The sequence below is a fragment of the Temnothorax nylanderi genome, unplaced genomic scaffold (assembly GCF_030848795.1).
Source record: "Temnothorax nylanderi isolate EJ_2023f unplaced genomic scaffold, tnyl_v1.0 TNYL_tig0046_pilon, whole genome shotgun sequence".
Classification (NCBI taxonomy): Eukaryota; Metazoa; Arthropoda; class Insecta; order Hymenoptera; family Formicidae; genus Temnothorax; species Temnothorax nylanderi.
In genome coordinates, this window is record NW_027249108.1 from 1,000,123 (window position 1) to 1,026,262 (window position 26,140).

Here is a 26,140-nt window from a genome sequence, read left to right on the forward strand (position 1 = left end):
TCTCTCTCCCTCGCCGCCCCCCCGGCGCGTCATCCCCACCATCGGCGCCAACTACTTCGGAGCCAGTGGCTCGCCAAGCAGGAGCAACAGGCTGACGCCACTCGCCTTGGCTTGGGTTGGCTCGGCCGCGGCGCTTCGGGGCTCGGGGCGAGATCCGACACCGCGCAGCGGGACAGGGGGAAGAGAAAGAGAGAGACACGCGGCTTTTTCCCGACCGGAGGCTCGCGGCGGGGCGCGGAGTTGCCAAAGCTGCGGCATCATTAGTGCGGCGCAGGTTGTTGCCAGATCACCGCCAGGCCGAGTCAACGTAACGCAAGAGGCGACGAGAGACGAGAGAGGTATCGGAGCCGTACGGGGCACCTCTCGGAGCTCGGAGCAGCAGTTCTCGCACGGAGACCGGGACGGTAAGAGGCCGAGAGTCGGGACTGTCGGGAGTCGGGTCGGCCGTGTGTCTCCTCCTTCTCCTCTTCCTCCTCCTCCTCCTTCCCTCGCGCTTCCCCGCGCCGCCCGCGCCGCCCGCGCTGGTGTTCTGGTGTGCCGCCGCCGCGCGCGTTAACGCGACAACGCGTCGGGTGTCGGGTCGCGCTCGTGCAGATCGCGGCTTCCTCGAAAGTGCCTCTCTCGCGAAACGCCCGACGGCCCTCGATCGGCGCTCTCGCTCTCGCTCTCGCTCTCGGTGCCGGAGAGAACCATCCGCGATCGCGAGCGCGACCGCGTCCGCGGGATCCGCGCGGTGCCATAATCCCGAACAGTCCCGTTTTGCGTATCATGTTCCTCGCCGTCGCCGCCGTCGTTAAACACCGCAGTGGCGTATCGGGGAACAGTGGAGCGCGGAGACGACGAGAGTGACCGGAGCTTCCGTCTCCACACTCCTCTCTCGAGCAGTGGTGGTGGTGGTGGTGCATCGCCGCGTTTACCACGGAATTCTCACTATTCTCAGGGGGACTTCCTGGAAGACGGACAACGTCCTCGATCGTTCTCGCGCGTAGACGACCTCGGAGAGTAGGGAACGTCGTGCGTTATCGTTCCGACTTCCGACCGCTAGGCGAAGCGCTACCAGCCGTGCGCTTAGCGCTAGGCGGGATCTCTGGAGGATCGAGAGAGCGCTCCCCTCCTCACCCCCTCTCTCTCTCGCTCGTTCGTTCTCCATTTCTCTCACTCTTTTTTCTCAGGTCTCGTTTCCTGTGCTCTCGCACTCGTCACGAGTCCAACCGCGCAGGCAGGTAGGGCGGCGAGCCGTTCCGTCGCGTCGGAGAGGTGGGATCGAGAGAAGAGCTCGCTCGAGTCTCGCAGTCTCGAACGGTGCGAGCCAACCGTAACGACGCACGGCCGCACGGGAGGTCGGGAGATCGGGAGATCGGGAAGCGATCGAGTGGAGCCGCAGTGTGGAGACAGTCGGCGTGGTGGAGGGCGGCGAGGGATTATCCCCATCGGAATCGCGGGGAACGCTGCTGGTGCCCGACAGCGGCAACGGCGGCGGCAACGACGACAACGACGTCGTTCCGATTGTTTTATTACTCCGTCGTGACGAAACGCACAGGTGGACGAGGGCACGGTGATACCGCGGGAATGAGACGATCGTAGGAGTACGCGGGAGGAAGACGGAGGACGAGATAGAGCTGCCGTGTCGCGGCGCGGATACGCATAGGTACGAGAAAGGCGCAGAAGGTGCGACGAGGAGCCGCTGATACGGACGGGGGAAAGGAAGACGAGGAGGACCGCGCGAGCGCGACGGGGCGTAGGACATAGGAGAGAAGAGAGCGAGCGAGCCGAGCCGAGCCGAGCCGAGCGTTTTGTGATCCAAAATGGCGCTGAATCAAGACGTGGACCAGTTGTCCAAGAGCAATCCCGTCGTCAGGGTCGACCAGAATTCCGAGTCCGATCTCCAGGCGCTCTTCGACACCGTCCTGAAGCCGGACTCGAAGCGGCCGCTGCAGGTGCCGCTGCGCATGCGCAATCTGCCCGATTCCTTCTTCAATCCGCCGTCCACCGGCAGCAAGAGCCCGTCGATCTCGCACTCGCGCGAGAACTCCGCGGATTCGGCGTTCGGCGTCGCGGTGACCGGGACGCCGAACGGCGCCGGCGCGCCTAACGGAGGCGCGAACGGCAACGGCAACAACAGCGGCGGCGGCGGCGGCAGCGGTGGTAACGCCGCGGGTGTCGCGGGTACCGGCAGCGGCAACGCAGGCGCCGGCACCGGCGGCGGCAGCAACGGCACCGCGAGCGCGCTCGCGGCCGCCGCCGCGGTGGCCGCCGCGGCCAACCTCACCGTTTCGCATCCCCGCGCACACAGCAGCCCGGCCTCCCTCCAGCAGACGTACGCCTCGGCACAGCAGGCGGCGCAACACGCGCCGCAGCCGCACGCGCGTCACCACCATCATCAGAAGCAGCGCAGCTACGACGTCATCAGCACGGTCGACGACCTGGGCCCGCTGCCACACGGATGGGAGCAGGCGCGCACCCCCGAGGGCCAGATCTACTTCCTCAAGTAAGTGCAGACTCCCCGCGGCCCGCGGCCCGCGGCCCGCGGGCAGCGCTCGCGTGTGTCACCGCGTTCTTACTCCCTTGTTATTACATGATTCAAGACGTTCGAAGAGGATGAGGAAAAGGCAGATAGGGAGAAAATACGATTCTACGAAACCCTTTCCTGAAACTGCGTCCTCCCTTTATCTCACCTTTTCCCTCTTCTCTTCGAACAAATATTCTTAAGGTCGTAGCTTAAGGTAGCTTAACAAAAAAAAAAACCAATGCACTCAAACGAATTTGTCGTCAGCCTAATCTACCTTCGCATAAAAGTACAGACGGAAAATGCATTATATGTATACAGAGAGGGTCTCGAATTCGCTCGTCATTCCTCTAACAATAGGTTCCACCCCCAATTTGGGATGGCAACAGGTAGTTTTGGTCAGGGACGCCATGTACACCGAACAGGTAGAATCTTTTGTTCTCCTAAGATTAGGAAAATTTCCAGTCGGGTGCGCGTTGCCGAGGTCCATTAGACGACGATTGTTTTGCGACACGTCGCCACCGATAATGATACCTTTTGTCCAAGTCTCACGTATCTCAATCCCGAAATCGTCTCGTCGCGCCGCCGGCTTACTCGTCTTCTCTCTGTCTCGCCTTTCTCGCTGCGCCTTCGCCGAGACCCCCGCCGTTTCTCATCACGCTTTGGAGTGAGGGGGCACGCCGGGGAGACGGCGACGGGAAAGAAAGACGCGTCCTCGGTCTCTCCGTTAAAGCCTCTCTTCGTTGCTGCCAACGTCCCTTGCCCTCGGAACCGAGCAGGGACGTCACGGCACTCGGTCATGCAGTGTACACAGCCGACGTGAATGCGCTAATTAGCATATTGGGGTAAATGAACGACGTCATTATTGATGCAGGAATTTTAAGAATTTTGGAGAATAAGTGGTACGAGTAAACAGCGTGGTATACGTTACGATTTGTCCTATATATTTTTTATTGACAGACGAATGGAGAGAATCAGAGAAAAGTTTCTAGAAAAAGTAAACTTGTGATAAAATAAAGACAGCACATGCTGTGTCTTTTTTTTCTTTGATTAACATTTTTAATCGACTGCCTCTTAGCGAAAATACTTTATTTATTTTCATATAATTTTATATTTTTCAACGTCGCAAGCCTTTTGTAACTAAAATCTTTCGACTAAAATTCTCTCAATGCAAAATTAATCTGAATTAATTGAAAAATAAGAATTCTATCAGCTATACTTGTTCCGAAGCTCACGAACAATCCCTTTCGCAAGCATTTCTTCGTTGGTATCTCGGAAACTATTGCCTGGATATTTTTTTCCCTAAGGAGAGGTGAATTCATTGGAAAATCTGCCGTTGAAAGTAACATTGCAGATTGCTTATATCTCATAACGCGGTGATCACTGAAAGCGATCGCGGTTTCCAGGCGCTATAAGACAGGGCCCGATATGGGGACCCTTTAGGTTCACCTCTGAGATATAGTCTCTCTCTCTTTCTCTCTCGGCTGTCGGATGCCTCTGGTGGCATGCCTGGGCCTCCCACCACGCATCTCCGCTTCCCAACCTGATCCACCTGCACTGCCGTGACTGCCGGGTCCTCACGTGTCACCTGTCGTGAGAAACTCCGTAACTTGTACCTCGCTTCGCGTCCCTTCCCTATTCCAATAATCCCCCTCTTGCCCACCCAGACTACCGTGGTCGACACGCCGTTTTAAATCATGGGATTATCTTCACGGGCATCACCTTTTACCTCTGAAATTGGCGAAATTCTACGGAACACGTTTCTACTTTTGATTGTCTAGACACGTCTTTTTCTGTCGGCTGTTAAATTATATCTTTAAATAAAGATGTAAATGATAAAACATTTATATTTCTACATTTACATTCACAGATTTGCATAGATTGCATATCTCTTTTCATTTGTTATTATAATTACGTTTTTTTATTTAAATAAAAATAGTATAGGTATGTCAAAAAAGATGTTAAATAAAGAAATAAATATTGTGTGATCATATTCGCAAACTTTTTATCTTTGTGCTTAATATTTTATATTATTAATTGTGAGATTATTTTTTCTCTAGGTATTTTGACCCTTTAAAGAAAAAGATTGATTTTAAATTTATCGGAAAATGCATCAAATTTGACAGAATACCTTCATTATTCATTTAACTTGCATAAAGTTCAGATTTTTATATATAAATTAAACTGTTTAAATTGCGTCAGCTTTTGAAATTTTCTGTAAATATTTGTATATGCTGCACTTCTTTTCATGTAACTTGTAGAAACATGTTCAAGATTGCCAGGAGGAGAGATAGTCCCTTTACCTGACCTTCTCATTCAGAAAAATCTTACCTGGTCAATCATTTCTGTTTCATCGGCGCATACACCTCGTTTTCTACCTGATATTGAAAAATTGTAAAAGGACGTGCTTCTTTCAAAGAACATCTACATTTCCACCGTGCCCATAAAACTGCAAGCTAATACAGTTTTCTTCGAAGAAAGAAAAAAAAAGGGGGGGAACACTTCGTAGCACACTTTGTAGCGAAACGATGGTATAAAAAGCGGCATATCTTTGATCTTTTTGTAAGACGTTATTTTTAATTTCGGTTTTCTCGTCCTCTTTTATTTGCTTTTTTCACGAGTTCTGTCAGTTGGACCAAAGTTCGTGTTAAGGAGGTTCGATGGTTACTTGTGAGTCAAAAATGCGATTAACCCTTAAATGCCACACCTCTCAAGAATCTCGTAAATGACACATGGGGTCTACAAGACCCCAGCATGAAAAATGTCTCCTTACTTATTGATTTTTTGATATTTAGTTATGAAAATTATTTTCAATGTTGTTCAAGGCTTAGAAAAGAGAATAAAATGCTTATATTGTTAAAATTTCAATTTCAACATAGTATAAAAAATTAAGATCACCAACAGTTAAAATGTTGGCTCCAAAATCAAAAAAATAAAAAATAATAAATAAATAAATATGATCTCCATATTTGGCGGAAACATTTGAAAATATATCATTCTAAAGGGTCTGGGGTCCGCTGGACCCCGGGTGGCATTTAAGGGTTAAAATAAATGTCATTACAGCGATCCCGAATTATATGCAATATTAGTATAATGAATTGTGGATGCTACTTACGTGCTATATTCTTCGTCAATTATTAGTGTATAGAATATTAACAAACATATACTGGGGTATGAGAGCGTCAACGACTCGGGAATCGCTTATTCTACGCTGGGACCTGAACTTTGTGACGATAAAGCCTTCAATCCACACGGTAAAGTCCGATTTTTAAAGTCTTTACACAATCCTTGATGTTTCATCTATCAAATGTTAGTTTTTCAAAGTCCTAAGGTAGCTAAGTATGTACTAAACCAGTGATAATCTACCTCGGAGAGACTTTCTCCATAAGGGTATAGGCTAAAAGTGGTCAACTTCTGAATAATATTACAAAAAAACTATACGGTCAATATTGCTCAAGTTTTGCGATTATTTGTGTAAAGTGTTTATGTAAATTATATAAAAAAATTAAGGCTCTACGATGGTTTTCGAGTATAGAAAGCTTATTGTCACAAAGTGACAGGTTCTAACCTATAATGTTGGCTAAATAAGCAATTCCCGAGTCGTTGACGCTCTCATAACCCAGTATATGTTTGTTAATATTCTATACACTAATAATTGACGAAGAATATAGCACGTAAGTAGCATCCACAATTCATTATACTAATATTGCATATAATTCGGGATCGCTGTAATGACATTTATTTTAATCGCATTTTTGACTCACAAGTAACCATCGAACCTCCTTAATCACTTTACCTGTAGGGTCAGAAGGAAATTTCGAAATGGTTTATTTCGTGTTATTACATAACGATATGTTTATTTTAGATAGCGCCATGAACATAGTAAAGCTTATTGACCATAGGCAGTTTATCATTGAGACACAAAGCAATTTGGGGGAAAGCGAAGCTAATGGATTAATTGTGCTCTAATTACGCGCTGCGTTTTTTGCGTGTTGTCTCTTTCCTTATCGAAATTTGCTGATACATTATCGCGAGGATCAATGAGAAATGATCAAATGAGTTGAATGAGTCAGTCATTTTTACGAGGACACTCGTTTTTAAATACGTTGGATGAATATTACGTTCTTTAATAAATTTCGGGAGAAGATTGAAAAACGGTAAATTTTCGTTCAGCGAAAGTATATCTTTGCAAATTAATGAATTCGCAAAAGCATGCCGCGCAAATTATTATTAAGAAATTGTTAGAAAATGGATGATGTTAGAATACGGATTATTGGAGAACAGATTATTGGAAAACAAATAATTTGCATAGAGGAAATGAGAAGGTTCTTCGGTGCGCATTACGTCAAAGTTCTACCGCGTGTTACGCCACCAGTTTTTTCCTGCGCTAATTTATGCGCGAATTGAAAGTACCTTCCTCCTGTTCGCCTCCTCATTCCCAATACGGGAAGTAGAACACAAAGGCACACGAAAGGAAGGAAGCGGCTTTATCGCACTTTAATCGCCGACGATTAATTATTTATTTCGCTATCGGCAAACATTGCCGATATCGCGTCTACAATCTATTTTTACTCTTATCGGGAGACTTACACCGAGGCTCTTTACGCCGCAGCCACATTAAATTGTGATGTCAGAAGCGAGAAGTCACGCGCATCTTTTTTTTTTTTTTTGCAATATACGTCAAAGTAAATTAGTCCTTTCGCATTCCACCGCACGCGCTGTTTCCTAACGCAACTAATCTGAAAACGTGCTGGAAAGAACGTGAGCGTGCTCTCTTTCTTCTTTTTCTTTTCTCGTCAAAGTTCAGTTTTTCGGAGTCAAACGCGCACTCCGTTTTCTACGAAACGTTGGCGAATTTTACGGAAGCCGAGTGCGGAGCTCGGTTTTTTTTTTTTTTTTCGATAGGCGTAATACGAGGCTCAGCGAGCGTGAGCTCGTCGGTAAAGCGCGATGCAAGGTGCAGCGGAGCGAGTTGCACGCTCGATGCATTATGCGGTAATGACCGCGTGAAGACCGTCTCTTTTCGTTCTCTCTAACAATGCAGAAATATCTATCATGTAAACAACGACGATACTGTTATATACATATGTATAATATATCTGGAGGTCTTCATTATATATTTCGTTACATACTCTTGCGGAAAATTCTTGCGAGCTTGTCCGATCTTGCCTCTTTTTTTTCTCTTATTTCTCTTATTTTTTCAGTATATATTATATATATTTCGCTAATTATAATTGACGCTTTAGCTGTTTGCTTTTATATTTTTCGTTGACATATCTAATCAGGTCTAAAGTATTATTGTGATATTTGCACTTTCCATACTTTATATTAAGTGCCGTTATCGTATTGTTCTACATCCTTGGTCTTGAAGTCGATCATTCCCGCCAGTGTAGATCGAAAAAAACGAACAGAAAGACGATACGTAAGAATATATAAATTAGGTAAAAATATGCGTGTGGCATATTCGTATTTCTGCAACAAGTGCATCTATTCCCATCATCGTGATATTATTGCAAAATCATTGAGAAACACGAGTGTTTCTTCGGTCCCGTCTTCGGCAGAAAACGTTATTTAAGTATTATTTAAAAATATAATAAGATAAGAAAAATAATTATTTCCAAACTACTCTTTTAAAAGGCTTATTTTCCTAAGGATTGGCTTTGGAACTTCTATGTTACTTGTTGAGAGCTTTAATTTATCAACATTTTTTTTAAATGTTATTTTAAAAAAAATGTTGGCAAATTAAAGCTCTCAATAAGAAAAAATTAGTTTAACGCTCTAAATGTAATGTTATACTAATTTTTTCCGTACACTGAACATTTTCCATGAAGACTTACTCACTGACTCGCTGACCTTTCTTCATTCTTCCTTTCCACACACGTTTGTCCAATTACCGTCGACCGTTCCAAGCTTTTGGATCTTGTCCAGCGCTGAGGCTTATTAGAATCTAATTTGCATAATTGAAACGTGATTTCAACCGCGAATGTGCCGAGCGTTTGTCGGATGATTTCGAATCGCACGCCGCTGCGTATTAATATCCGCGCATCCTTATTAGAGAAAGCATTTCGTATATTTTAAACCCTTTGTTTATCGCATTTTTGTAGTTACGAAAAAGAGAAGGTATCCGACTGTCTTGTAAAAACTCGCGATTCTCCATTTCAGTATCACTTGCGTTCCGAATGCGCGAAGAAAACATCCTTCTTTTTTTTTTCCTATTACGCGTCCAGACAAACAATTCAACTTCTACGTATTCTCCCCAATTTCCTGGCGCTACCGCGACAAACACTTGGCGAAAATCGCATAGTACTGCTTATTCGTACCTGTTGATCGACTTGCAGGACATTACGAAGAAATCTATTCTTAAATTTTAAAAAGTGTGCCATGCAGTGCTACGAAAGGAAAACCACATAAGTATAAGCGGATTAAACACGTTAAATGGATAAAAATTCGTTCGATATCATCTCTCAGAGAAAAGAACATATTTGACGCGTGAGTCAACATGTCGAGGATATTCGAAAACATTAATTTTGAGTTTGAAGTGTGTGTGCGCTCGTGTCGTGTTCGTTAAATGGAAAATAACACAGCTGCACGCTTCGTAAGTGCGCAAAAGCGACAAAACTTTCCGTATGGAATCAATCGAAATCTATTGATATAATTATTGAAAATGACTTTTACTGAGTTTATTAACGTAAATCATTTACTTGATTATCTAAATTTATTTTCTCTGTACGTAATATAATGTTAGAATCTCAATAGCATCTATACAGCAGGTAATACGTTAAACTACGATGAAAACTAATCAGTGAAAGCAAACCTTAAACAATCCGACTGACATACGAATATATCCTTTTTAATATGACCTAACTATTGGGGAATTTAAATGCGCGAATAGCAATTGCTTGTAATGCAATTTTAACACGTCGCAATTAAACGCGTGCATCTTTTTATATACTTTTTATATAGCCTCGACGATACTTGATTGATTGAAATAGAATATAATTTTAGGAATTGGTATTTTTTAAGAATACTCTCTCTCTTTTATAAAAAAATTTATTGTATCTCAAACAATTATACAGAATATTTAAAGATTGCGAAATCAGAGGTTTTACGGGCATTGTTAGTGAGGGGGACGACGCGTCCTCCCAATATATACACAAATACATAATAGTTTTGAGTAAATTAATGTAATGTTTACACGTGTAACCTGAAAACCCTAAACTTTAAACTGTACTTTTTTAACTTTTTATTTATGTATTTTTTTCAATTGTATTTTTTTTAGTTTTCAAAGTCCCTCCCAAAGATTCATAACTAACGACGCCAGTGGAAGTTTCCTTCTTGATCATTTTGTTGGACATAGGTGAGACAATGATTCTTAATTAGCACTCGAGCGCGCTCTTATCGCGATGCTCGTCTTTCGTCAGGCAGGAGACGCGCGCGAGCGTTCGTTTCAAGGTTTCCCGACGTTCGCGCCGATTTACGAAGCAGTTACGGTCGAGTCACGTCTTATCGGAGTGGAATACGCAATACCTCGGTCGGTCGATTGTTCAGGAGAGCTCGGAAAATAACGGACTGATTAAGGAAAGACGGCTTTTGCATTTATCTTGGCCTTGCGAACTGTTGAAAATGTTTAGAAGCTATATTGTCTAACTCTAAATCGCCAGTAAAAGCGGGACCTTTTAAGCAATGCCATTATTCTGGGACCATTTTCCGACCCTTGCAAAAATGGAAAATTTGTTAGGGTTGGCGTACAACTGACGTGTTTATTGTCACAAATCATAGAGGTGCATTTATTTACCCGGATATTTCCGCACGTTTTGTTTGGTGAAAGTTATACGCGACATCGGACCTGTTGCAAGGTCGAGTCAACCAGCCTGGACGTATATCTTGCTAGCTTCAGTGCATCCGCACTTTTGCTCGCGATACGAGAATGCGGCGGTGTGAAATTGCAAAAACGCGCTATAAAGATATACAATAAATGCATGATATATTAACAAAGCCGTGCTAAAACACAACAAAATGTCGGGATAAGATAGAAGAAATTAATACGGGACGCAAATTAAATAGTATTCTCATCAAATCATGAATTTTTTGATCAGTTCGAAGACGGTTCTCTCTCGACAATAAATTATTTGAATGACAATAGAGTTTTCGAGCAAAATCTATCGTCGACGGCGTCATGATGCGCCATCGTTGGCAGAGACATCGTCGCGCCGCGCCGCGCTGCACCGAGGCTAAAGACCCCGACACACCTGTACGCGAGAGAGCTTAGACGACAAATGTGAATGCCAGATACGAGGACAGATCGTCGAGAGTACAGGGCGAACGTATCGAAAGTTCAAGGCGACGTGAGCAACGCGTGTTGCGTGAAATTTGCTCGGCGTATGGAGAAACGGACAAAAACATTCTACCTCTCTGGCTGTGAACGCTACATTTTATATATTTGTTTGCGACATTTACAGACATAAATTCGAAACGGAAAAAGACGTATACATATCTTGTTATATTTATATTTTTAATAAAGTTAAAATAATGAAAGAATTTTAAATAAATTTAGTTTAATAATAATTTGTCTCAATAAATGTATAAATTTTCAATTTATCTATTTCAATAAAATTGGGATATATAATAAACTCGGTATGTTAAAAATATATTGTTTATTAAAATCTATAATGAACAGTTTTGAAAAATTGGATGTTGATTGTTAATATAGGATAATGCAGGAATGTCGCGGATATATCGCGATTGTGAGAAATGCTTTTATTATAACACTAATCAAGCGAGCACTTAACTCGACGATCTCCACGTGCAGCTCGTTTATTATCATCCTCCCATAAGGATCCCATTAACTAAAAGCGTGAAGTTCCAACACGCGTTACTCATTTTCGTGAACGTAAGGCGCCGCGACATCAGCGATTTCACGTGCAGATAAACGGGAAATAGTTATCCGGGAATGTGAATCTGGATGGGGTCGAGATGCTTTTATCGCTAAATTTTACGTACCGCTAGTGCTTCCGTAGAGTAGCATCGTAAATATCGCGTGTGACATCTTAATCGCATCGTGTATGTTGTTCCGTTAATCCTAATCTTATATAGCAATGTATTCTACGAGATGAATCTCGCCCCAACTTTTTAAGTGCACGAGATTTGTATATTACCATATGAGCATCTTATTATAAAGCTTACTTTACTTGCAAAACAATTTGTCATAAATTATTTTTTTAAAATTAGCTTGGGATTTTAAATATTAATTTAAAATTTTTTTCAACATTTTTTAAATATAAAAGAAAATAATATTCCTCATTTTTCTTAAGGAATTGCTTTATTTTCGATTCTTTGAGATTTCTCTAAATTTTGCAAAATTTTCTTATAGTAATCGTTTAAGAAAGGAGCATAAATTAAATTTTTGAAGTACAAGCGATATTACATGCACACAATTACATATTGATACAAATTGAAATGATATTTCAACTAACGTATCTTGCAAGACTTATCTTATGTCGCCTTCAAAGTAAACGTTTGATTAATCTATCGTGTTATCGTTCAAGATTAAACTGTCCGAAACTAATTAAGGTCAATACAATTCGTATTGACATAATTCGTAGTCGATATAAGTAATCTGTCTTTGCGAAGCATCGTCAACTCTGACTGCACTTTTCTATCCGCGCGTAATCTGCTTGTACTTCTATTTAACTCGTTTCCTTTCAGCATTGCGCAAACAAAAATCTAAATGCAAAACATTCGACACTGCGACTAAGACTCACTCGGGAGCAACTTTTAATTGACTATTTATTGAAACCTTTCCGAAAGCGATCGCCCATATAGAACCTACCTATTGTAAGCTTAAATCCCTATGTATAATCCGAGGATCTGTGCATTGTGAGATCTCTTGTGATGAGAGATTGTGAATTTTACGAGGATTTAAATCAGGGACTGCCCAATAACAACGAAGAACGTCCCAAACAATCTGATACCCGACCTTTCGTCGGCCGATTCGTGCAAAAATTCTGGGGTCAACGACAGCGAAGTTGTATCGTTAGAGCATTAGGAGTTTTGGGTCTTTGGACCGCAGTGTGGATCGCAGTGACCGTTTCTCACAAAAGTGTGAAGAGGGTGAGATCGCGGACATTTTAGCGGTAAAGGGAGAAAAGAGGGAAGACGGTAGGGTGCAAGGATTCTGCGAGAGCCGGCGGGAACCGGCGAAAGAGAGCAGAGAGCAGCGGTGAGCGTCCATACGAGAGTGTCTATTTACGAGTTGTCCGGCGCCGTGATGTCCGGAGTAAAAATACACCGCGTAGAGTGTAGAGTTCGTGTGCTGTGTGCTCGCGCGCACACCACACCAGAAGCCTCTTATAATTCTCCAACGCGCTAGCGCTCTCTCGGCTCTCTCGGTCGCTCAACGCCCCTCCCTACCTCCCCCCGCCGGCGCTCTCATCCCCTCCACGGTGCTCCTAGCGGCCCGTAACAAGCGTGGGGGGGCGGCGCGGCGCAATTCCGCTCCTCTTATTGGACAGCGGCCAACCGTCTCTAACCGAGAGCGGCGGAAAGCGATAGAGAACCACGCTCATAGAAGCACGGTCAGGGTGCGAGGCGCAATTGCGCCGTCGTTGTACAGGGTGTTCGGCTTTTCGCTGTTTTCAATTTCTGGAGTAATATCGCCAGGTATTATGAACGGAACGTTATGTTTTATATTGAATAGCACGACGAAGGGGAGAGAGGATAAAGGGTACGCGTTTCTTTCATAAAATAAAATATTTTTATAAATTTTTATAAAAAGATATTAGGATATGAATACTCTATGAATAGACAGTGATTATAATTATAATGAATGAACTATTCACTATAAGAGCTTCGATGGTTTTGTTTGAAAAATTGATTCCAACTTCAGTCTTATTTATCCTAAAAGTAACGCTAAGCTTGTAAGTATGTACGAAATCGAAATAGCTTCGATCTGATTAACAAATCGACCCGAACGAGTGTGTTGGGCCGTGGTGTTTACAAACGCGTGCCCGTTGCAAGGCAGGTACGTGTCACGCCAGGTACGTCTGTGGCACTGTGATCCGGCGTGTAGGTGCAGAAATATAATCGCGCAATGACGTCACATGCGCGTGCTGTGCAAAACAGACTTCCTCCAGTTCCTTTGCCGTCGTCCGGACTATGGCGCGGCGAAATCCGCCGTTGCGGCGACGAGTGCTTTATAAGTCATGTTCGTTCACGTTCACCTAATCTCGAAACCCGATAGAGTAAAAAAAAAAACAGTTTTATTTGAACACAAAATATGACAAAAAATTATGAAATCAGAATACAAGACTTATTTGATTAAGAATTGAATGATAAGTTATCAATAAACGGTCTGGAAGCAAAGTCGCATTCGAGGCTGCTATAGGATATACCTGCTGATTAAAAGATACGGGAGATATTGCGTGAATAATTATTAATAAACCGCTTCCATTTCAAATAATGCAATATTTATTCCTAACATACGTATTCTGTTTTCATACAAATGAAAAAAAAATTATTCCTCTCAATAAGGATGGGACTGTTTGCTGTTTGATATTCGCAAATCTACTCAACTCTGCGATGAAGCACGTAAAAGACTAATCTCCTCACTTTCAATTAATCCGAACTGTATACGACGCAATTTGTAGACAATCTGGGAATTATCGCGGGCGTTTTCCGTACAATAAAAGATCGGCAAGATTAAAAGATCGCCTTTATTTCGGGCGTTAAAACCTACGCTCTAGCCCACGTCGCCTCGCTGCTTCGCCTCGGTCTTTTGAATGGGAGTATTTTTAGCACGCGCCTACTATATGTGGATAACTGTACGTGCCGCGCCGCGTATTCAGTTTCCGCGGATCGAGCAGGCTTGAGCGAGCATTAAAGTGTTCGATGTGACATCGAACGGAAGCCAAATTTCGCACGATCGCATCCTGACGGAGGCACAATTCGTCGGATAAATATATTTTCACCTGGACCGATCGTTTATCTCGCATCACCGTTAGTTTTATATCGTTAGGTTTGTGGAGAAAAGAATCATGCAAGAAGAATTTCGAATGGGTCCTTCGGATAAATTATGTATTCTATATGATGATTTTTTTCATAGCAGAATTGAAGAAGACTATATATATCACAGATTGTACATATTATACATATATACATATATGTATTCAATATTGTATAATGACGAAGCTTAATCTTTATACCATCTTTTCGGATTCCATGTTTCAATCAATATAGATACAACTCCTTATGGAAAAAGATACTGTAGTTGTGAAAAAAAGCAAACAAAATGTAATATTTACTTATAGTTTCGTGTACTTCTTTTATTTGGCAACTGCAGTAGTCTTTCTTACAGTAGTATTTTTCCGTAAAGGAAAACTTATCAAGTTAGTAATAATAATACATACTTTCATATTTGTTTAGGATTTATTTACTTAGGATTTTTTACATTTATTTATTCGTTTGTTTAACGTCCTATGGCGATGAAATGCATCAAAGAGTACCTAAGCAAAGAACTGATCAAAGGTTGTGGAATCGAATTCTATACAAATAGATCTATTTAAAGTCGTAATCTCATTTGAAATCTAAATTCTTGTTGCTATTCGAGATTCAGAGATTGAGAATTTTGATCTTTCCATAAATCTCTTTTAAAGTTTCACCTATCCTTTTACTATCCTGCTGACATCGGACTGCTTTTCCAGCCACCTGACACGCACCACGACATGGGAGGATCCGCGGAAAACGGCCGCAGCCGTGAGTGTGGCCGCGGTAGCCGCGGCAGTCGAGAGCAGCAAATCCAACCCGCTCGGTCCACTGCCCGATGGATGGGAACAGGCGCGTACAGCCGAGGGCGAGATCTATTTCATCAATCATCAGACTCGTACCACCTCCTGGTTCGATCCGCGAATCCGTAAGTATTGAATTGAATTCCTGCTTCCCCCAAGTGCTGCCCAGAGTGAACGAGACATAGAGGAGCTCTTCGAATCTAAATATTTATCCAAAAATTAAAAACCCTCTTTATCCCTCACTGTTCAATCATCAAACCGGATCGGTACGATTCAAATCTTTCTGCTGCTTTGGATCTCTCAAATTTTCGTTATTACGTATTATTGGGATTGTCACCCTTTCGGCTTTCGTGCGGAGACTAGGAATTCAATTATTCCTCTAATTTATTTCTGGTTTATGAGTATTCAGATTTAAATGTAATTAAATTATGGATACGTAACGTTCCGGAGTTTCCGAATAAAAATCGAAAAAATGGTGTCTCTAGATACTATTAAGGGCCTGAGCAGAATAGCTGACTTATAATTTTAAAACAGTGTTTTATGCTTTAAATCTTTGTTTTTAGCAACGCACAATACTGTCTTATGTGTCAAGTCTTACAATGTTGACACTTTGTACACTCGTTTAAGACTTGAGACATAAGACAGTATTGTGCGTTGCTAAAAACAAAGATTTAAAGCATAAAACACTGTCTTGAAATTATAAGTCAGCTATTCTGCTCAGACACTAAAGCTCGACAGTTTTACGAGACTTGGCAAAGGTTGAAAGATTTGTTTCACTTGGTGAGAAACCTTTTTCGATTAACCACAGTGTGAATTACTTTTATCAACACTTCTCGATCGTTAACTAATGTTCATTTCTTATCGTATATTCGTATAAGCAATCGTTCCTTCAGCATCACATCTCCAAAGAACTCCAGCGTCCGGTGCGATGCTGCCGCAGAACTGGCAACTGCAGCAACCTACCGGCGGGATCCAAAGTAATCAGAGTCTGCAGGCAGCCTGCCAGCAGAAGATTCGTCTTCAGTCGTTACAGATGGAACGTGAACGCTTGAAACAGCGGCAGCAGGAAATCATGCGCCAGGTTAGCATCGTGACTCGTTCGCTCTTCGATCTGGAGACTTAATCGCGTGACATTTGTAATGCTCAATATTCACGCGTCTTTTCCATCGTTGCAGCAAGAGATGATGCGACAGAGCACCACGGACGTCGCCATGGATCCGTTCCTATCGGGTATTAACGAGCAACATGCACGCCAGGAGAGTGCTGACAGTGGCCTAGGACTCGGTTCTGCATATTCCATACCCCAGGCCTCCGATGACTTCCTTAACATAGACGAAAACATGGATGGCACGAGTGGTAAGAGCGGCCCGTTCGAAATTTTCGATTTTTTCGGAATATCAAGCCTTTTTTAACGCAACATTTTCAAAATCCATCGCCACCATCACGCTTATGAGACTCTAGGCTAAAGAGAATGTTTTCGCTTGCTTTGCTGTGCCATTAAGTCAATTTTCGATTTATGAATAATTGTTTTGCGCGATTGTTCCGATTGCAGAAAGGCACTGTGCGTTGAATGATCTTACGAAACGATTATACCGAAGCCATAAATACATAAGTACGTATTTGTCACAATATCACATTTTGTTTAGTCATACTTTGAATTCGATGAATTCTTTTTCAGACGGGGGTGCGCCGATGGACACGCCGGATCTCTCGACCTTGAGTGATAACATCGATTCGACAGACGATCTCTTGCCGTCACTTCAGGTAGGTTCTCTGACATGTCGGTAATTGTTGCAAGCCTAGTTAAAACTCGTTGAATACGGTCTTTTGTATCCACAATTGTTACTGTTTCAGCTGAACGAGGAGTTCAGCACCGATATTTTGGACGACGTGCAGTCACTCATAAATCCTAACACAACCAAGCCGGAGAACGTGCTGACTTGGCTATAGGATTAGAAGTGATACTGCGGCGGATGTCGGCCTATTTAAAAGGATAGGTATTCAGGTTCTTGAAGTGGAAACTTTATCCAAATCTAGATATTAACCTGTGGTCAATTAATTGCATCATTGATTAGCGTCGTTTTTAATATCTTCAATCAATGATGCAATCTACTTTTTCATAATTCTGTACTGTGGGTTAGACTATACTAGACTATAAGGATAGGATTAAGTCTCTACTTCAAACCTAAACACCTATTTTTTTCTTTGTTTCTTTCTATTTGGATTTTTGCGAGGATGCATTACCACGACAACACGATAACAATTAGGATATATCGTTGAAATATATAGTTTTTTATCTAAAACTTTTTATAAGGAGTGATATGATGAAATTATCAGGAGATAAACCCAAGCTTTTTGCTCGATATGTAATGATTTTATCATTAAGTTATCCTAGACATTCTAAAACTCCAATAAATTTAAATGTGTGTTTATATGCGCATGTAAGTAGGTATAAACATGCCGTAGTAAATGTAAGTTTATATTTTGGAAGTTATTGGATAGCTTAATGGAAAATTCGCCTATCAAATGAAAGATTATTCTGATGCTTCGCTTATATGTTAGAAGAAATTTTGAATGGAAAAAAATATTTTCTTGTGATAGAAATAGTCAAATTACACATTTAATGTAACTGTAATATATCGTGGTACCGCATTTCTCTTGTGAAAATCCAAATAGAAGGATGTTTATATCTTATTATATGCCGTCTGAGGAAAGGAAAGAAAGAAGGAAGAAGTGAAAGACTATATGCGAACTTGTTTTAAATGTCAATATCTCCAGTCTTTCATTTTCTCCTTTATTTCTTTCTTTGTTAAACAATATTATATTTTATATATGCAACGAAAATTTCTATTCCGTATTCATATTCGTTGAACTTTGACGATCGCGTCTTGTCAGATCATTGATTTTTGTTGCATATGATGGTATCAAGAGATCGTACAATATTTATGCTCCCAGTTTGTAATTGTATCTTCCTGTGGTTTTTGCACGCAGAATGCGATTTAGTTATAAAAGCTAATATAAAGAAATTATGGCCGGTATTCATAGTCAGATATTATATTTAAGCTCGTCTTAAGTCTGGTCAAAGACAGTCGACTCCATTCAACCAATGACCATATTAGCATCGTACGAGTACAAGGTGCGCCTGAATTACAGCCAGTTGGGCTTTGCCAGTGTGCGCGAATTCACGTCTTACCTGCCGCAAATCTTCTACATGACGCAGGTTAACAAGACTGATGATTTCATGCTATATAGCGCGGACAAGAGGCCAGTAGTTCCAAAAACAGAGCCTATTGATATAGCGCAAACATCGCGTAACCGATATGACAAGCACAATGCAGTAATGCTTAAGACATTACTTAAGACGATCTTGAAGATGCTATATGAGTACCGGTCTATGAATGGATTATAAAAAATTTCAAGTTTTTTCCAACGCGAGTCGATTTGCTGCATGTTTTCGCGCGAGGGTTATGGTGCTATTCTTATCTTGGGTGCATGTAATTGAAAATTGTTATTATTACAAATGTTATTAATTATAGTAAATTATTATTTGCTATAATTATTATTTGAAAATTATTTGCTATAATTGGCTCTTTAATTCTTGAGAGAGATACTAATACATTATAGTTTAAATTATAGATATGGTGGCAACCTGGGGTTTTAAATTGTGAATTCTGACCAAGTTCGTCATCGTATTACTATCTCGAAGATCATCGATCTTCGAAGTTGCGGAGCAATAGTAATGTTTACTGGACGAAGATCGAAGAGTTTTTAATACAGTAGATTCGCAAATGTTTATCAATATTTCGAATATGACATACGGAATTGTACAATGGTCAATCAGCCTTTTAAATCGCGGGATATATATATATATATGTGTATGTATACACACATATATATATATATATGTGTATGTATACATATATGTATTGGCATACATATGTTGGAAACATATATATTGTCTGCGATCCTGTTTCTAGTATAATTTTTTACGAACGATATGCTTTAAAGCAGAGTGCCTTGTCTTTATAATCAATTAATGTGACAACTTTACTCATCGTTTTTTGCTGCATTAACCGTCCATATAAAACATTATGTGAAGTAGTTATTAAAAGTGAGCGACGTTTTAGATCGTCGGCTGAATATTTCTGCCGTGGATAAATGCAAAATGAGAATATATATATTTTTTTTATATGTAAAGTCTATACTCTTGTTACAAATTGCAATTATATTGATATTTTTCGAGAAATGCTGTTAGATTGTAAAATTCTCATATGCGTTTTATACTATCATACAATTATGTAATGAAGATTACCAGAGCGAGAACAATATCTGGTATTTATAGATTTATATATATATCTTTTATCTATAAGGATTTTCGCCCTTCATGTCTCTAGCGAAGGGTACTGGAGTGGTGCGAAAGAAAAGAGGCCGCTAACATTGAACTTTTTCGTTATCGCGGATTAACTCACGGCCTATTTATTATCGGAAATCATAACGTTTCCGATAAAGAAGATAACGTGTGTATGCAATTAGAGGCAGCTGAGAATATATGGAAAGAAATTTACGCGACTATTTTCATCACTTAACAAGCGACAATATCCATCTTGATTGATACGTAATAAAAATTTACGTAATTGAATAATATATAATTAAATTCATAAACAATGGAAAGTTACATGAAATGTGTCCATTGAATATGAATATTAGATTAATATTTGTATTACCTTAATATAGGCGTGCTTGCTACGAGATCGAAATAGTTACGTAAATTTCTCACCTTTTTGTATATTAAGGACATCGACAATCTTATCATGTAAAACCTTTTGTAATATCGGCTCTCCCGCCTTTTCCCAACGCCGGGAAAAGCCTCGGAGAAACGAGAGAAATTTGCGTTTCGTTATTCGCACGCTCCTGCGTTGATGTCTCTTTAATTCAGCTGGTTGGCCGTGCGAATGTCGAATCTTTGACCACTTGATTTTTTTTCTTTTCTTTTAAAATAGTAAAAAGTACGGGCGATCGTGTAAACGTTGATTTGACATTTGTGTCATTCGCTGTATTTTTGGGGCCGACACTCTGGAAGGCGGGACGTCGCACGTCGAGCACGGTGTGAGAACGTGATTTTTCTTATTTTACATAAACAAATTCGATCATCCCACGATTGATTGTATTCGAGACATTTTTAATGCCATTTTTAACAGCCGGATTAAGGATACGCGTTTTGAGTTTTATTCAGTTTTGAGTTTCTCCTTTTTATTCGCTTTATCCTATCTCAGAATTCCAATTTTATTCAGCTGCCTTTTAGTTTTGTTTTATTCGATTTCGCTGTGCCACATGTATTTACGGCGACGTCCCTTTCCCGATCGGCGTTACCGTCGAAATCGGTAGCGTTTCTCGGTGTCACGAGGTGTCGATCCGACAGTCTTCCAGGAACGTCATGCAAATCAAGCGTGTTTGATGTATTATTTTAATTACAATTTAACGATTAATATTTACCATATTGTATCTTGCTTTTAGTCTAAACTCAGTGTAGATTACGTTTTGGGGAGCGTTGCGACACGAAAACTTACGTAAGTGCCTTCACGTTTTCGAGACGAAAACACAAGTTCCGCGATCCACGCTGATGCGTAGGATAGATTTTTAGATCGAGAACTCCCCGCTTAGGCTGCGCATTCGCCTCGATAATATCTGAGATTATACACAAAAGCAATTAGTTGTTTAATGTCAGTATTTAAATATGCTCATTGGCGATGTAATTTGTGAGATACATTTTTATATCGATAACAAGTGCCTTAGCAATAACGATAACAATAAATATTATTTACTTACGTATCCACGTAGTAGTATTTGTTACCCTTCCATGTCCCATCCTCTTCGCTCCATTAGAATGTTACTGCTGATATACATAAAAATTGTTACGCGGGGCGGGTGATTACTATATATAATAGGTACAATCGAGGACGATAAACCTTGTAAAAGAAAAAAACAAAAATATATGTAAAATTTAATTGATTGGTATTCGCGAGAAAAATAAGGTCTGTTCTATTTTAGCTGAACTTCTTGCACGAGTTTATTTTTTCTCTTTTTCTCTTCAACGTGAAAAAAAAGAGGAAAGATGAACCAAGTTTAGCTAAAAAGAACAGGGCACGTATTATGGAACTTTTCGGAACGAATTCCGAGAATTATTCCGTCTTCCCTAAAAAGCACAATAGAAATCGAGGAAATAACTAAACAATTCCGATTGGAATTTATTCCGAAAAAGTTCCATACTATGTGTCCAGGCTTTTAGTATTGTGGTACTTTTTATTAAAACCGATCATCCATTGTCACATTCGAGCATTCAAGAATCTTAACCCTTTAATTGTCACTTTACGGATTCTTAACCCTTTGTGTTCCAGTGGTTTTACTATAAAACCACTATTTCATACTTTTACTAGTAGCTTTCCGGTTTTAAAACCAAAGCGCTTTTAGTTTTTTGACTTGTCGAGCACTCTAGTGAGATATTTGGTGAGGTCTTTTTATTTTTTAATTTTTTAATATTTATTTATAGATAATATATTTTTTTATTTGTATGTATAATAAATATTTTAAAAAACATACTTTTTCTTATATTAAGTTTTGAAGGGTTAAAGTGCGTGCAAAAATATTGACATGTCAAGCAGGCACAATCTTGACAACAATGATTTTAATAAAAATGGTCTAGAAATTGTATAATGAAAGATCTCGATAGCGGGGTAATAACAGAAAATGATCGAGAATGAGGATTGCTATTGAAAGCTATCTTTGTGATATTTTTTTCTGAAAGGAAGTGTTTACACACACACACACACACACACACACACACACACACACACACACACACACACAGCGTTTGTCTTTATTTTTTAAGACGTTATCCTACTTTGACATTAAAAAAAAATCGAAAAATTTTTTTGCTTTAAAGTTTTAAAATTAATGTGCAAAAGGTGTCCTAAGTGGATATTCAAAATATTCTTCGAGTTTGGACTTGTGTACCTAAGATGCATCCCGTGCGTTTCATGCATGGTGCACATGATGCATCATTTATTATCCCTTATTGTTCCGTTGATCACTGAAGTTTAAAGGTAGTCGGATCATCTCTTTTTGGATTAGATTAGCCTTTGAGGATGATCGGCATTAAGGAGAAAGGGTCCATTGTACGGAGCAGGTAGTTGATTATATAGTTGTAAGATGAAAAAAATTTATGATATATGTAACTAAAAAACAATTCAAATTTTAAATTTGCGTTTTTCTCGAAACTATATGCTTTTCCAAACGGTGATATCGCAAAAAATTGTGAAAAATATTCAAACATTTTTTTCCCGTCAATTTGAAAAGAAATAAAATAAAGCTCGGTCAGGCGAAAGGTAGTAGAATATAATTAGTGAAAAAAATTGGTTTTTCTGTTTCGGGAAAACCAAAATGACGGAATCGTGTACACAGTCCATCCGTGCACAGAAAAATACGATTTTATGTAATTTGTTATATCTTACTCAAATATTAATATTTTTAAATAAAGTTTTAAATTTTAGATAGCTTAAAATATGTGTTAATAAACTGTCAAACATGAAATGAATCGCATTTTTACTTTTCCCGCACACACACACACATTCTAAGCTTATAACACTGCGCGGATGCCGTGGGCCTTTTAAGGCATAGTGGATTTTTTGTATTTTGCAGTTTTCTCCTGACGTTTCAACACTTAAAAAAAAATTGCAACAGTTATGTAAGTATAGAAATCACTTTTTGAAATCTTAAAGATAATACATGAATTTTTACAGATTTTTTGTAATACAGGAACGCTTTCAAAAACCCTTCAAGATTAAAAGTCCCAGGGTGTCCGCATGAGTGCTCCAAAAACATGGTGCCTGCGCAGTGTTAAAAAGCTTTCACTTTTCGGGCTGATCAAGGTAGGATAACTCTTTATTTGCTTATTCATCTTGGTATAGGTAATCCTTTAAGCTAAAAAATAAACTTTGAAGTGTAGCATGAGAATGTGAAATCAAAGAATACTTTCTTCGAAATTATGTTTAAATACAATTTTTTTGATAGTAAAAACTTAACACTTGGTTATTTAGACTTATATTGTGTTTAGGATTGATGTGGCGACAGAAAAAAAATAGTTCTCGCTGGAAATTTTTTGCTGATAATATACAAAAAATGCAGCAAAAACTCCTTTAAATTGGACTTTTTACATATATGTAATTATATAAAAAGGGATATTCGGGGATATAGTAAACAAAATATTTTTTGCGTCAAAGGCCATTATTTTAACTTACTTTTAGTTAACAATATATTTAAAGAAACAACTCCGCACAATATGTACAACATTAAAACCCGTCTTGATAAATTCAATTTTTCCTATGTAACAAGATCGTGTTTGAAAAGCAATATAAAATACAAGCTGAAAAAAGTGGTTATATGTGGGATAATAAAGATATTATGCTATCGTTCTTCCATGATCATGTAGGTAATTGCACTTGTTCCTCGAAATTCGAGGTAGGGAGCTCTTTCAAACGAATTAAAGCCGATCAAAAAAAAAAAAGGTACTTGACACTCTTCCCCTCCGCGAACAAGGCCGTACCTAATAGGATCGACACGAGAAAAAACTCCCCTTCTCTCGACAGGTTGATATCTATTATATGAGTGGCTGGTAATATGAGCGCATAAAAAAATTAAAACCCCTCTTCACATTCAACAGGTTGCATCCATTCGGGAAGGGGTCGGTATTCGAAGTTACCCTTCACTTTAAATCGTGTCCTGTGTGTGTATGCGTGTGTATGGGTAATATACGACTTTGTTAATCGTTCCATCCGCCGTTTAACGTGGATCAGTAAGTTGTTTCTCACTGTTTATAATCAATGTTGTGTGGTGTAAAAGGGAAAATTATTAACAATTGATAAACTAATAAGGTATAATATAATAACAATAAAATAATAGAATTATAATAGAAAATATAATTATAATAGAAGATAGTTGATATCAAAAGATATTTTGCTATTTGTTTATTTTTCTTGTTTTTAATTAGATTTAAGTTTGTGATCATAAAGATTTAACAATAATCAAGTGTAATGAAATGCATAGATATAGCATATAGATTGTATAGTTCAGATAACTTAAACATTCTGCGTACTAATAACATATTTATATATACCTACACAAAATAATTATTTTATTTTATTAATAAAACTTGTGAAATTTTTAAATTTTTTTTAAACTTTCATTAAAAATAGATAATCTGTAAACTATGAAATGCAGATCGATTGTCATGAAGAAACTTTATAAGATCACCTATATATTTTTCTGCTAAAATGTACACAATGCTGAATCGTTTGCACGTCGCCCATATGGCGACGAATATCAATGCGAATCTTCCAACATTACGAGAATAACGTTATAGATCGATCAATCATTGCAACCAAAAGATTTTTGCGGTGGAGGGATTTTTTATACCTTTCTTCACTTCTCGGATTCGTATTTTTCAGGGCCTGGTTGCAGTGCATTAAAACTTATTCTTATAACGCATAGACTCGGACCCTTTGTCGGGCCCTTCCATTAAAATATTATTTTATACGGAATGATCGTGCACATATCCGTTGACTGCGAAAAACGTAAGTCACATTTAGGGTTGTGACATTAAATGATGAATGGATTCACTTTACAATCGTCAGGAGAAAAGTCACCTTTTTTACACCCCAGAGTCGACAAAATTCTTAGGTTACAATAAATTTCTTTATTGATCTTTAAAATCCATATATACCTTTCTTTTGAAGGTTTCGAATTTAACCTAATGAAAAGACCTGCTTTTGATAGTTGCACATTCGGAATATCAAATTAATTAAAGCTTGCTGGGATATAAAAATCACCAAAATCATCCAAAAAGCTGCGTTCGAAAACTTCACTCGGATGCACACTGCGCTGTTCTATCTTTGTTACTTACTAAAACTTGAACAAGGACAGAACGACGCTGGTGTGCATCCGAGTGAAGTTTTCGAACGCAGTCCAAGTGATCGTTAACATCAGGCATGTGGTCAGCTCCTCAAATTCCAAAACTACGACGAATTATCCTTTCCATTTATAGAGAAGTGAAAATCATCCAGTGGAGGAACCCCTTTCCCTTTCCCCTATTCTTCTTCTGGATGAAAAGGCAGAAGTGTCATGGCTTCGGAAGTTGACCCCAAGCCTGTTTTACAGTACAAAAATTAATAAAGTATGATAAGAGTTTATCCATCAAGAGTTGATTTATCATGATTAGAAAATAAATAATAAAATAATTGTTATAAATTTTTCTATTGCAAAACATGTTTTGTTAAAAACAAATATAATCTTTTTGTATATTTTGGAAGAGCAAACACAATATCATCTAAGTGTCACTATATTATAATAAATGATTTTATATGATAGCGACTTAGCCTTATTTTAAATAGTTATAAAAGGAATATAATATAATATTTCCCGTTTTTTTTCTAATAACTATTTTTACGAACTTTTAAATGTGCAACTTCATCGAAAACTCGCAATACAAAAGTGTTTTATTAATTAATATTTTTATTTTTTAAAAATATTATCACAATAAGTTGCTTAATGTACTCCTTCCGTTTGTTTAATATTTTTGTTATTTTTTTCAGAATAGAAAATATTAAGTAAATCTATCGACATAATATCCTCAAATGTTAATAAATTATAAAACAATCAATAATATACATTATACAATATGTAATTAATAACAATAATTTTTAATTGGGGTATACCCCCCTCCCTTCAAATCATCCCAAAATATCGTTTAAAAACGAAAAAAGAAAAAGAAATGACTATTCTCTTTAATTAATTCTTGGGC

At 39.4% G+C, this 26,140-nt stretch overlaps 1 protein-coding gene and 1 long non-coding RNA gene across 7 annotated transcripts; one reads left to right on the plus strand and one right to left on the minus strand.

The window, feature by feature from the left end:
* The first annotated feature begins 186 nt into the window (after window positions 1-186).
* Yki (Transcriptional coactivator yki) lies at window positions 187-21,117 on the plus strand. Of its 6 annotated transcripts, none has more exons than XM_071705428.1 (8): window positions 187-1,014; window positions 1,173-2,488; window positions 15,205-15,413; window positions 16,182-16,369; window positions 16,464-16,644; window positions 16,841-16,900; window positions 16,967-17,052; window positions 17,143-21,117. In XM_071705428.1, the coding sequence occupies exons 2-8, from the start codon at window positions 1,806-1,808 to the stop codon at window positions 17,236-17,238; spliced, it is 1,503 nt and encodes a 500-aa protein (XP_071561529.1). In that variant the 5' UTR covers window positions 187-1,014; window positions 1,173-1,805; the 3' UTR covers window positions 17,239-21,117. The 6 variants fall into 6 exon arrangements, with proteins under 6 accessions (XP_071561529.1, XP_071561530.1, XP_071561528.1 ...); XM_071705429.1 differs by having other exon boundaries at window positions 187-404; XM_071705427.1 differs by having other exon boundaries at window positions 187-2,488.
* On the minus strand, window positions 14,911-16,225 carry LOC139772087 (uncharacterized). Its single transcript, XR_011718054.1, has 2 exons — window positions 16,107-16,225; window positions 14,911-15,488 (listed from the first exon to the last, which is right to left on the minus strand). It is a non-coding gene; the product is annotated as an uncharacterized lncRNA (long non-coding RNA).
* Window positions 21,118-26,140: the final 5,023 nt, after the last annotated feature.